Genomic DNA, 13372 nt, shown 5'->3' with positions numbered 1-13372 from the left:
GATCACTGACCTTCTATTTTGTTCCACCTCCTCTTAAACAGTGTAAAATCTCTCTCTTTTGCTCTGAAAAAGAGTCAAACAGATTAACGTTAACTCCGGGTTCTCTCCACAGATGCTGCCAGACTTGCTGAGTTTATCCAGCATTTCCTGTTTTTATTTCAGATTTACAGCCTCTGCGATACTTTGTTTTTATTCTACTCCAAAATGTGTGTCTTTCATTCCCATTATCGGTACGCCAGTCACTGTCAAGAAGATCAAACTGGAATCAATTTAACTCTTGGGAATGGCACTGATGTGACCCAACTAATTTCTTGTAATACCCTTAACAACTGGAAGAGGGAGACTCCCTGAGTTTAAGGCCAGGTCATGAAGATGAAAGCACAGCAGGCTAGCCCACGATGCCACACATTCTCACTTTATACTCCGACGGATGAATGAATTCTCTGCACCTGTCTGTTGAGTCAGCATGTCCCTGTCTAGTGCATGCTTTAATGAATCACCACCCTTTAGCAGAGAGAAGGCTAAAACAGTGTGCACCGTTGAGTGTAACTCATTGATGTATTATATCACGCTGGCTATATCCTCCACTCTCTGAGGAATTTTTACCGTACAATAGGCATTGCACCTAAATCAAAGCAGTGATCTTTTCAGATTTAAGAATGTTTGCACATTCCAATTAACAAGCAATCTATGGAATTTCTGAAACATAGAAAATTGCAGCAGGAGGATGCCATTCAGCCCTTTGAGCCAACTCCACCATTCATTATGATCATGGCTGATCATCCAACTCAATAGCCTGATCCCTCCTTCCCCCTTTTCCTTTGATCCCTTTTGCCTCAAGTGCTGTATCTAATTGCTTCTTGAAAACGTACAATGTTTTGGCTTCAACTACATTGTGTGGTAGTGAATTCCACTCTCTGGGTGAAGAAATTTCTCCTCATCTCTGTCCTAAACAATCTACCCTGTATCATGGGACTGTGACCCCTGGTTCTGGACACCCCCACCATTGGGAACATCCTTCTCGCATCTGCCCTTTCTATTCATGTTAGAATTTTATAGGTTTCTATGAGATTCCCCTTCATTGTTCTGAACTCCGAGTACGATCCTAACCAACTCAATCTCTTCTCTTAGTGACACTGATGTATATGTAAAACATATGGCAATCACTTTGATAACAGCCCCCTCCACCCCACCACAGCTTCAGGGTAACTGCCACATTCCTCAGGCAGGAGGGATACAAACGATTGGTCTAGTTGGACCAAGGAGCGGCACAGGCTTGGAGGGCCGAAGGGCTGTTTCCTGTGCTGTACTGTTCTTTGTTCTTTGTTCAGTCCTTTAACAATCTGTACCTCTGTTCTGCCATTCACGCATTCCGATCACTTAATTGACACTTTTTAACACCACCTCAGCCTTCTGTATCCTCATTTACATTCCCTTTGTCCTGTTCCAGCTCCCCCCCCCCCCCCCCCCCCCCCGCCCTCCTCCACCCTTACAGTATAAATCTCTGCTGATTCGTTTTGCTCTCAGCTCTGATGAAGGGTCATCCAGACTCGAAACGTTGGCTCTATTCTCTCTCCACAGATGCTGTCAGACCTGCTGAGATTTTCCAGCGTTTTCTGTTTTTGTGGCATCACTTTGATCAGTTTTACTCCATGTGGAATACTTTACACTTTTTATTATGTTGCCCGCTTACATGTTTTATTCAACATATTTTTAAACTCACTCCATGTTCTCTCCACCTCAGGTTCTTTATTTCTTTTTTCCCCTCCATGTTCTGTCTATCGTGCATTCTCTTGCATTTTGTCCCTTTGCTGTCTTCCTCCGTCTGGTTCTCTCTTGTGTCTTCTCTTATCTCCTTTCATTCCTTTTCTTCCTCATGTTCTTTCTTTCCTTATTTTCTTACGCTGCCCTCACATCTCGGATTATACCCTCAGATAAAGAGAGGGGAAGAGGGAGCAAACAGATTAGACAAATTAAATTGAGAGAGATAGTTCGCATTAAGGACAGTTTTTCTTTATGGAGGTGTTACCCACTATGGGATGGCTCGAGTCTTAAATCAGTGTAACCAGGCTATTAGCTGGGCCCAGTAGTTCTACTCCTATTTCTTATGATCTTAAACCTGCAGGTGCCCCTTTGATCAGATTTATGGAATTGGTTCTACTGCATTTGTGGTGCAGGTACCATACTTGTTCCAATTCCAGGGTCACAGATGGTATAGGCCCTGTTGATAGAATGTGGAAAGTATCAGTGCATGAGACCTCCGTAGAATCATAGCAAGTTTACTGCACAGAAAGAGGCCACTTGGCCAATTGCGTCTCCATCAACCAAAAAAAGGAGCCACTAATTCCACTTCCCAGCAATTGGTCCGTAGCCCTGGAGGTTACAGCACCTCAGGTGTATAGTCAGACACATTTTAAATGAGTTGAGCATTTCTGCCTCCAGTAACATTTCAGGCAGTGAGTTCCAGCGCCCCCACAACACCCTGGGTGAAAGGTTTTTTTCCTCATCACCCCTTTAATCTTTCTACCAATCACTTTAAATCTATGCCCCCAAGTCATTGACCTCTCTGCTAAGGAAGGTGAATAGGACCTTCCCACCCATTCTATCCAGTACCCTCACAACCTTGTACACCTCAATCAAATCCCCCCTCAGCTTCCTCTGTTCCAAGGAGAACATAGAATCCCGACAGTGCAGAAAGAGGCCATTTGGTCCATCAAGTCTGCATCGACTCTCTGAAAGAGCATTTTACCCAGGCTCACCCCCTGCCCTGCCCCTGTAACCCTACACACTTACCATGGCCAATCCACCTAACTTACACATCTTTGGACTATGGGAGGAACCCGGTGCACCCGGAGGAAACACACGCAGTCACGGGGAGAACATGCAAACTCCACACAGACAGTGACCCGAGGCCGGAATTGAAGCTGGGTCCCTGGCACTATGAGGCAGCAATTCTAACCACTGTGTCACAATTACATCCTTTCTGTAATGAGGTGCCCAGAACCGCACCCAAGATATGGCCTGAGTACTGATTTATACAGTTCCAGCATAACCTCCTTGTGCCTCAGTCACCATTTATCAACGTGCATTCTTCCAGCTACTGTGTATGGGCACAAGGTGCTGGGACAGTGGTTGGGTGAAAGATGGGCACCATGGAAGGGCAGTGAATCAGATATTCTCTGTGACACTTCCCACTCCCCCAGATGTTGCCACAGTGTGCCTCAATGACAGTCGTGTATATCATGTTTTAAAACCTCATTTCAGTTGCTCCGGCCTCCATCGGTGTCAGACCGAGGTGGATATTATTCAGCACAGCGCACAGTGCCTGCAGTCCTACCTGACAGAGCTCGTCAAAGCCATGGTGAACTCAGTGGAACAGTGTCCCTCGATGATCAGAGCCACCTTCAGGCAACTCTTTAAAAGTGTGGAGGAGAGATTCCCTCAGGATCTCTACAAGGTGCGTGCTGCACAAGCTTGCTTGACTTTAGCAGCTTTCTCGAGATTCTTGTGTCTGCTCGGGTCTCTCTGTGCACGGATGTGAAAAATACTCAACTCTGAAATAAAAAAAATGCACATCATCCCATTAGTTTATGAAAGAGGAAAGTTGCTCAAAGGTTCAGATGTGATATTTTATCTCAGGTAGTTAATGATGGGTGTAGTACTATGTGGTTGAAACCTTTGTAGTGTGTGCACCGATGTGATTTAATGAATTCCAGTCAGTTTTATTTCTTCTCTGACTCATTTCTGTACCCCTGTGAAAGGTTAGAGCCTTTCATTGATATAACAGAGCAACATTCATAGAATCGTAGAATTCCTACAGTGCAGAAGAGGCCATTTGGCCCATCAAGTCTGCACTGTTTCTCCAACAAAGCATCCCACCCAGACCCTCTCCCCCGCTCCATCTCAGTAATCCCACCCATTTACCATGGCTAATTCACCCAATCTTGGGACACTAAAGGACAATTTATCATGGCCAATCCACCTAACCTGCATATCTTTGGAGTGTGGGAGGAAACTGGAGCACCTGGAGGAAACCCACGCAGACACAAGGAGAACGTGCAAACTCCACACAGACAATGACCCAAGGCCAGAATTGAACCCGGGTCCCTGGCGCTGTGAGGCAGCAGTGTTAACCACTGTTCCGCCATGCCGCCCTTGGAGAAAATGATCTTTGGCCTATTATTGTAGTGGACAAGCGGTTTTGCGGCGCAGTGGGTAGCGTCTCTACCAGTGGGCCAGAAGTTCAGAGTTCAAATCTCACTACAGGATTTGATGGCCATGGAAGGTGTGTTCATAACTTGGCCAAACAGGCTGATTATCAGTCTGTAAATTCTTCCAGTATGGCTTCTGAAAGGTGATAAGAACCGAAGCGTTTTCTGGTCCGCCACACTGCAGAAGTCAATGGCAAACCACCTCAGGACTTTGCCAAGGATAATCATGGACCAATCCAATGGAAGTTCATGGTCACCAATGACCTCTTAGGGGATGGAGGAGGAGGTTCATTGTGGACATGTTCCCTTTTCCTCTAAATGCCATAGCCTCAGTGCTAATAAATACTGTCTAATATGTCGTTTCTCATTAAGAAAAAAGCATGAAAGCTGTAAATTAAAACTAAATATGTACTGGCACAGGAACTCCAGCTGTGCTAAGGATTCTGGCGGTGATTGAAGCCAGTTACCTTATGTTGTGCAGCAAGTTATGATCTGGATCACACTCGGTGAAACAGCCTCATTTGCAACTTATAAAGAGGAATGGGATATGTGTATGGAAAGGAGCAAGACTTGGGGAAAGTTGGAAAGCTTGTTGAAAGAGGCGGTGGACTTGGAGATGTTGTGCTCTGATTAATCATCCTGTTACTCTCTGTACAGAACATCAAGTACATCGCAGTGACCAGCTTCCTGTGTTTACGATTCTTCTCACCGGCCATCATGTCTCCCAAACTCTTCTATCTCTGCCCGAAGCATGCAGATGCACAGACCAGCAGGACCTTGCTGCTTCTGGCCAAGGTGATCTGGGACCGGGAGAGGGGGTTTGACAATTTCTAGTATAAATTTCATTGATTTTCAATTTGAATTGCTACTGTGTCCTTGCTGGAATTAATCCGGTTTTAGCTTTCCTTCCTACTCACAAGCAATGCCGGTGAAAATGACACAATGGCTGGAAATTCCCGACTCGTGTGTTTCACAATGTGATCCCATTGAGTGTCACTCCCCATAAGGAGCAGGAAAATAACCTCTGAAAGTCCTGTGTAGGGACCTGAGCTCTCTCATGCTTTCCATCCAAATAATAGTTTTACCTGGACGGATCCAGCCAAATAATGGAAAGAATTGGAAAAGCATAGGGGTAAACGATCTACGGTCACAACTGCAAGTATTCGTGATCTTTGGAACCCATCCGAAGAGTCACTCATGGGAGTTTTTACATTCGGGTTTATGCTGATGAGTTTGTGGGGAGGTGCAGACGCACTTTCTCCTTGACCAAATGGGTGAGATACACTTACGGAACACAAGAAACTCAAGACCTTAATCTAGAAACCGATATTGTTGGTCAACGTTCGAACACTCCGATTTCCCAAGCGCCACATGCAGAAGGTGAAATGAAAAGAATGTTGTCAGTATTATCCGGGATATCTGGGCGGAATTGCAATGGACAGGGGATGGGGGCAGACCATGTAAAGGTTCGTTGACCTCGGATGGGATCGTCCAGTTTAGGGGTGGGTGCTGCCGGAAAATCCTGAGTCACCAGTACTGAGCTCCACTCAGCAAACGATGGATTGAAATCCATTATGCTAGTGCTAGCCAATTATTTTCCTTGTGTGTCCCCCATTTTAGTGCCTCAGACTTGGTGTGACTACAGAGCTGTTGAGCAGGTGGACAAAATAAAACAAAACAGCAGGATAGTAGCCTTCACTACTGTATTATTAAATTTGTCCATGGTGTGACCAGCAACTTGCTGGTAATTATTAAAAGGCTCTCAGTCTGCTCAGTTGCAGACTAGTGAACGATGCCAATGAGGAGTCCAGGAGTTTTGTTCACTCAGAGGCTACTTCACGGCTTTACCCTCTTATCCTCAACCCTCTAATTCCAACATGTCCTCCTTCCCTCACTTACTGTTCCTTCAATTACAATTCCCGTTGAGGGTGCCTTTGGGAAATTTGGTCACTCCCAGCAAGCTCCGAGCTGGGAAAACAGAAAATCCGGTATGCACATCATGGGATGTTGGAGTTGGTCCCAGGACAGAATCTCTGCTATTACAGGCTCGGACCTTACAACACCAAAATCTCATCGTGCAACCCCACTGCAAGCCAAAGTTTGGGAATGCCTGCATTTTGAATAGAGTCATAGAGTCATAGAGATTTACAACATGGAAACAGGCCCTTCGGTCCAACTTGTCCATGCCACCTTTTTTTTTAAAACCCTTCAGCTAATCCCAATTGCCCGCATTTGGCCCATATCCCTCTATACCCATCGTACCCATGTAACTATCTAAATGCTTTTTAAAAGACAAAATTGTACCCGCCTCTACTACTACCTCTGGCAGCTTGTTCCAGACACCACCCTCTGTGTGAAAAAATTGCCCCTCTGGACACTTTTGTATCTCTCCCCTCTCACCTTCAACCTAGTTTTAGACTCCCCGATCTTTGGGAAAAGATATTGACTATCTAGCTGATCTGTGCCCCTCATTATTTTATAGACCTCTATAAGATCATCCCTCAGCCTTCTACGCTCCAGAGAAAAAAGTCCCAGTCTATCCAACCTCCTTATAACTCAATCCGTCAAGTCCCAGTAGCATCCTAGTATAATAGGGTGACCAGAATTGTACACAGTATTCTAAGTGTGGCCTTACCAATGTCTTGTACAACTTCAACAGGACATTCCAACTTCTGTATTCAATGTTCTGACCGATGAAACCAAGCATGCCGAATGCCTTCTTCACCATTCTGTCTACCTGTGACTCCACTTTCAAGGAGCTATGAACATGTACCCCTAGATCTCCTTGTTCTGTAACTCTCCCCAACGCCCTACCATTAACTGAGTAAGTCCTGCCCTGGTTCAATCTACCAAAATGCATCACCTCGCATTTGTCTAAATTAAACTCCATCTGCCATTCGTCAGTCCACCGGCCCAATTGATCAAGATCCCGTTGCAATTGGAGATAACTTTCTTCACTGTCCACTATGCCACCAATCTTAGTGTCATCTGCAAACTTACTAATCATGCCTCCTATATTCTCATCCAAATCATTAATATAAATGACAAATAACAGTGGACCCAGCACTGATCCCTGAGGCACACCGCTGGTCACAGGCCTCCAGTTTGATAAACAACTCTCTACAACCACCCTCTGGCTTTTGTCAAGAAGCCAATTTTATATCCATTTAGATATCTCACCCTGGATCCCGTGAGATTTAACTTTATGCAACAACCTACCAAGCGGTACCTTGTCAAAGGCTTTGCTAAAGTCCATGTAGACAACATCAACTGCACTGCCCTCATCTACCTTCTTGGTTACCCCTTCAAAAAACTCAATCAAATTTGAGAGACATGATTTTCCACTCACAAAGCCATGCTGACTGTCCCTAATCAGTCCTTGCATCTCTAAATGCCTGTAGATCCTGTCTCTCAAAATACCTTCCAACAATTTAGCCACCACAGATGTGAGGCTCACTGGCCTGTAGTTCCCAGGCTTTTCCCTGCAGCTGTTTTTAAACAAAGGCACAACATTTGCCACTCTCCAATCTTCAGGCACCTCACCCGTGACTATCGATGATTCAAATATCTCGGCTAGGGGACCCGCAATTTCCTCCCTAGCCTCCCACAATGTAATGGGATATACCTCATCAGGTCCCAGGGACTTATCTACCTTGATGCGCTTTAAGACTTCCAGTACCTCCTTCTCTGTAATACGTACACTCCTCAAGACATCACTATTTATTTCCCCAAGTTCCCTAACATCATGCTTTTCTCAGCAGTAAATACTGATGAGAAATATTCATTTAGGATCTCACCCATCTCTTCGGTGAGATCGGAGCTGAATTGTTTTCATCATTTCAAAGATGAAAAGGTGAATTTTATGGAAGTATTGTGGATCAGAAAATGCTGGATAAACTCAGTAGGTTTGGCAGCACCTGTGGAGAGAGAAACCAAGTTAACGTTTCGACCCCATATCCATAGTATCCTACAGTGCAGAAGGAAGCCATTCGGCCCATCAAGTCTGCACCGACCGCAAACCCACTCAGGCCCCATTCCTGTAACCCCTCATATTTACCCTGCTAATCCCCTGATTAATTTAGAATGGTCAATCAACCTAACCCACACATCTTTGCACTGTGGGAGGAAACCGGAGCACCCGGAAGAAACTCACGCAGACACAGGGAGAACATGCAAACTCCATACAGACAGTGACCCAAACCCGGAATTGAACCCGGGTCCCTGACGCTGTGAGGCAGCAGTGCTAACCACTGTGCCACCATACCACCCCATGACTCTTCTTCAGAACTGAAAAGGGATAGGAATGTGATGGCTTTCATACTGCTGAAGAGGGTGGAGCAAGTGGAGCAGAATAGAAGGTCAGGGATAGGTGAGAGCTCAGGAAAGATTGGCAAAGATGTCATGGACACAGGTCAAAGGGAACGTTAATGGTTGTGTTAAAGACTAAAGAAGATGTTAATAGTGGCCTAAAGGTAAGATAGCAGAATAAGGGTCAGTGCTCTGTGAAAGCAAAACAAGTTACAGGTAGCCCTGTGGGGTGGAGCTTGGAAAAAAAATAGAGGTGAGAGTTCATGGTCTGAAGTTGTTGAACTCAATGTTAAGTCCGAAAGGCTGTGAAGTGCCTCATCGGAAGAAGTGATGCAGTTCCACCAATTTGCATTGGGCTTACTTGGAACATTGCAGCAGGCCAGGAACAAACATGTGGGCATGAGATGGAATGGCAAATGACGGGAATGTCGGGATCATCCTTGCACATCGAGCCAAGGTGTTCTGCAAAACGGTCACCCAGTCTGCTTTTAGTCCTGTGATTACAACTTGTCTTTCTAGAGAGCATTTAACATGGTAAAAAGCCCCAAGGTGCTTCTGAAGAGTGTGAGCAGCCAAAAAAAATGTGAACCAGCCAAAGAGGTAGAGTTTAGGTCAGAAACGTGGGCCAATGAGATAGGTTGTACAAAGGGTGAAAATGGGGAGGGAGAGCTGGAGGGGGAATTCCAGCGTTGAGGCCGAGACAACTAGAGGCACGGCCACTAATGGTGGAGCAATTAAAACCAAGGATGCTCAAAAAGCCAGGGTTGGAGGAGCGAGGGAACCTCAGTGAGTTGTCAGACTGGAGGAGATTACAAAGCGGGGAGGGGGGTGGGTAAGCTGATTTGAAAACAAGGGTGAGAATTTGAAAAAGAGGTTTCTGGGGACCAGTAACTAACTTATACCATGAATACAGGGATAATGAGTGAACAGGATTTAGTGTGAATGAGGAAAAGGCAGTAAAAAGAAGAGAAATGTGACTGGATTACCAATTTGAGCAAGAACCTGTGATGTGATTCAAAATGTCTTCATTGTGCCGGTCAGTGAAGAGGGTAGATGGTTATTTATTCAGAAATATGTCCCACTAATCCTGTGGGAGAATGACCTGATGACCATATCCTGCCTAAATTTATAGCTACGTAACATCGTAGCCCTATCTCCAAACGAGGACCAATCAGTTGACCTTGTAGGGCACACTTAAAAAGGAGAAGGTTTTTTCCCCCATTAGGATTTGTTTTAGCTGACTCTGGTGTCCTTTACTCTGACTCTGGTCTGGTACACTTGGATTTATGTCGTGGCATAGGTCCTGACAGGTAAATGGAAAGCTAGGCAGCGTACAGCACCTGAAGGAGTTCCAAGTGAATTGGCATGAACTGGAGAAGCTGGGATTGTTCCATTTGGAGCAGTGAAGGGTCAGGGGAAATTTAATAACAGTTTCCAAAATGGAGGAGTTCTGATAGAATAAGGAATGATAAACTGGTTCCATTGGTGGGTGGGTTCGCAACCAGAGGACACAGGTTTAAAACAATTGGCAAAAAAAGTAGAGGGAGAGATGAGGAGGCAATATTGAGGGGGCAGCACGTTGGCACAGTGGTTAGCACTGCTGCCTCACTGCGCCAGGGACCCAGATTCGATTCCGGGCTTGGGTCACTGTCTGTGCGGAGTTTACACGTTCTCCCCGTGTCTGCATGGGTTTCCTCCAGATGCTCCAGTTTCCTCCCACAGTCCAAAGATGTGCAGGTTAGGTGCATTGGCCATACTAAATTCTCCCTCAGTGTACCCGAACAGGCGCCGGAGTGTGGCGACTAGGGGATTTTCACAGTAACTTCATTGAAGTGTTAATGTAAGCGTACTTGTGACGAATAAATAAACTTTACTTTAACCTTACTTTATTTAGACAATAAGGTGTTATAATCTATGCATATTCAATAGTAACCTTCAGAAGGAAATTGAAGAACTAACTGAAAAGGAAATGTATACAGGGTTATGGGGAAAGAGAGTGGGGTGAGTAGAACTAATTGGATGGCTTATTCAAAGAGCCAGCATGGGCACAAGAGGCCAAATGGCCTCATTCTGTGTAATGTGATCCTATGCTTATATAAGCAGCCCACCCGACAGCACATAACTCCATATTCTGAAGATAAACCTCGTACTAAATAAGAGTGAGACAGACAACATAAACACAAGCATCCGATAATAGCATATAAAACATTCATTATTAGAGGACATTTACAAAGTCAGAATTGACTGGTTCAGTAAGTATTTACAGAATGTAAGTGATTGTACACCAAATGTTTATGTTGAAATTGAAAAGGAAGTGTAAGGTGACCACACAGGCGTTAAACAGACAAGACTAAGGAACTATTAAAAGATCAGACGTCAGACTTAACTACTGGCTCTCTTGATCCAAGAGTACAGAAGCACAACGAGATAAGTAGAAAACATTGGGAAACGATACCACAGTAATGAAGAGGAACATCAGAACCAGATTCTCAGGAAACACAGACAATGGAGCAGCAACAAGCAGTAAATTAGCTTTGTTGACAGGGAGTATGTATCCCTCTACCAACATGGCTAAAAGCAAATTATTTGGTTGTTACTTCGTTATACTGTGGGACCTTGCTGTGTGCAAACTGGCTGCTATGTTTCCCACAATGCAAGGGTGACTACATATCAATGGTATTTGATTGGCTGTGAAATGCAATGGGACATCCTGCGGTCTTGAAGGGCACTATACAAATGCAATGTTGTTACAATATATAACTTTCCATCTTGCAGGCAATCCAAAGTATTGGCAACATGGATACCAATGTAGCCCGGGGGAAGGAAATCTGGATGGCACCACTACAGCCTCTTATTGTCCAAGGAGTCACGCTTTTTAAAGACTTCATCATCAAGCTCATTGACATTGAGGAGGATGAAGGTGAATATATTCAGAAGACATCTTTCACTGAAACAATGCATTAATTAATCCCCAGGTACCGGTGTTTACTAGTCATCATTCTGGTATTTATAAACCTGTGAGGTAATGTGGAGTGTCTAACTATAGGTTCAATTTTCCCACCTATTCAACAAGCAATGGCATCCAATTAATGTTCTATTCAAAAGGAAGAATTATAACTAATCACAGCTTAAGCTGTCAAACGTGATTGGTAGGGTCGTTCAGAATCCTAGCAACCTGCCTTGGCAACGGTGTGCATCATACAGCCCCTCACCCACATCATTCAACCTGCACTTTGGCAGGAAGAACAGTCCCTCTAATAAATGCTCCTTAAGATGAAAAAGTAGTTTACTGGGGGAGGAAAGCTGTGAAAATTCTGGATATGTTTGTCCCACTTGGTGATGCTCCGTGGGGGGGGGATTCATGGATTAAAACAATTTCAAAGTTTGTCCCACTGTGTGAACAATCTCAGCCCCACTTGGGAGACAAGTGATGATGAGGGACTCTCCCCCTTCTGTTTATTTATTTTTTATTTATTCATGGGACATGGGCATCGCTGGCTGGCCAGCATTTATTGCCCATCCCTAGTTGCTCTTGTTCAGAGGGCAGTTGAGAGTCAACCACATTGCTGTGGCTCTGGAGTCACATGTAGGCCAGACCAGGTAAAGACAACACATCTTCTTCCCTAAAGGACATTAGTGAACCATTAGTTTTTCCGAGAATCGACAATGGTTTCATGGTCATCAGTAGATTCTTAATTCCAGATTTTTTAAAACTGAATTCAAATTCCACCATCTGCCGTGGCCTGGCCTACGATGGTGCTGTTACACTGGCTTTGGAGGAGGTTTTGTGGCACAGTGGTATCACAAACTCCGAATTCAAATCCAATGTCAGAACTTATTGGTCACAGAAGGAGCGTTCATAACACGGTTCAACAGGCTGATAATCAGCATGTGCGTGCGTGCGTTGTGCGCGTGCAAAGGTACACTGTAACAAGAACTGGCTTTGGGTGCTGGTGTCAAGATTAGGGTGTCTTATCTGGGGGCAGCAAGCTTGTTGGAGAATCCATCTCGCCTGTGAAGGGTTAAAGGGTGAAGGGTTAAACAATAGCATTGGCAGAGATTGGGAGTCGGTGAGGAGGACAAAGAATAGAAGAGGGAGCTTGAAGTGAGAACACGTACTTCTCAATAGATAATGATGGAAAATTCGCGAGTTAGCCCTTTTGGTGTCTCCCTTTCAGAGCTGGAATCCCAGAAACGTGTGACACTGCAAACAACATCCACTATAAAAGAAGGATATTTATTAATGCACAGAGACAAGGAGCGGGGCATTCTAACATCATCGCACTTCAAAAAGCATTATTTCTGCTTAAATTGTGAAGCATTGTGCCATTCCAAGATGTCTAATGCAAAGGTATGTGACTATTTTCCTCTGGTTTCAATGTTATATTAAAGCTAATCTAGGAGCCACTATCTGACTTCAGAACTCGCTCTCTTACACCACCCTCACTGTTAACTTCTTCAGTTGGCCAAGCAGCATCAAATTTCAATAATAAACACTTAGTAGAACATTCACCTCCATATCGCAAGCAGGCCACACTCTCCCTATGATACTCTCTGCATATCACTATAGAGGAAGGTCTTGTGGAACAATGTCCCGACACCTTTGCCAGAAGCTCTGGGTCAAGTCCCACTTCAGGATTTGATGGTCATGGAAGGTGTGTTCATAACCTGGCCAAACAGGTTGATTATCAGTCTGTAAATCCTTCCAATATGCCGGATTGCAGGCACTAAGTGTGGGAGAGCCTCCTGATCAGTCGCACCGCAGAAGCAACAGCAAACCACAGCGTACTTTGCCGAGGATAATCATGGACCAATCCAATGGAAATCCATGGTCACCAACACCTTCTTAGGGT

The 13372-nt window shown here is 44.8% G+C and overlaps 1 protein-coding gene across 1 annotated transcript in view; it reads left to right on the top strand.

Moving 5' to 3' along the window:
• The window catches only part of rasa4 (RAS p21 protein activator 4), a 223312-nt gene that overhangs the window by 188235 nt on the left and 21705 nt on the right, over nt 1-13372 (top strand). Inside the window, exons 13-16 of the mRNA XM_078225114.1 lie at nt 3265-3457; nt 4869-5006; nt 11295-11439; nt 12698-12870. Coding sequence (XP_078081240.1) covers nt 3265-3457; nt 4869-5006; nt 11295-11439; nt 12698-12870 — 649 coding nt within the window. The remainder of the gene's footprint in view (nt 1-3264; nt 3458-4868; nt 5007-11294; nt 11440-12697; nt 12871-13372) is intronic.

This window comes from Mustelus asterias, chromosome 12, assembly GCF_964213995.1.
Source record: "Mustelus asterias chromosome 12, sMusAst1.hap1.1, whole genome shotgun sequence".
Taxonomy (NCBI): Eukaryota; Metazoa; Chordata; class Chondrichthyes; order Carcharhiniformes; family Triakidae; genus Mustelus; species Mustelus asterias.
This window is presented reverse-complemented; position numbering and strand designations above follow the sequence as displayed.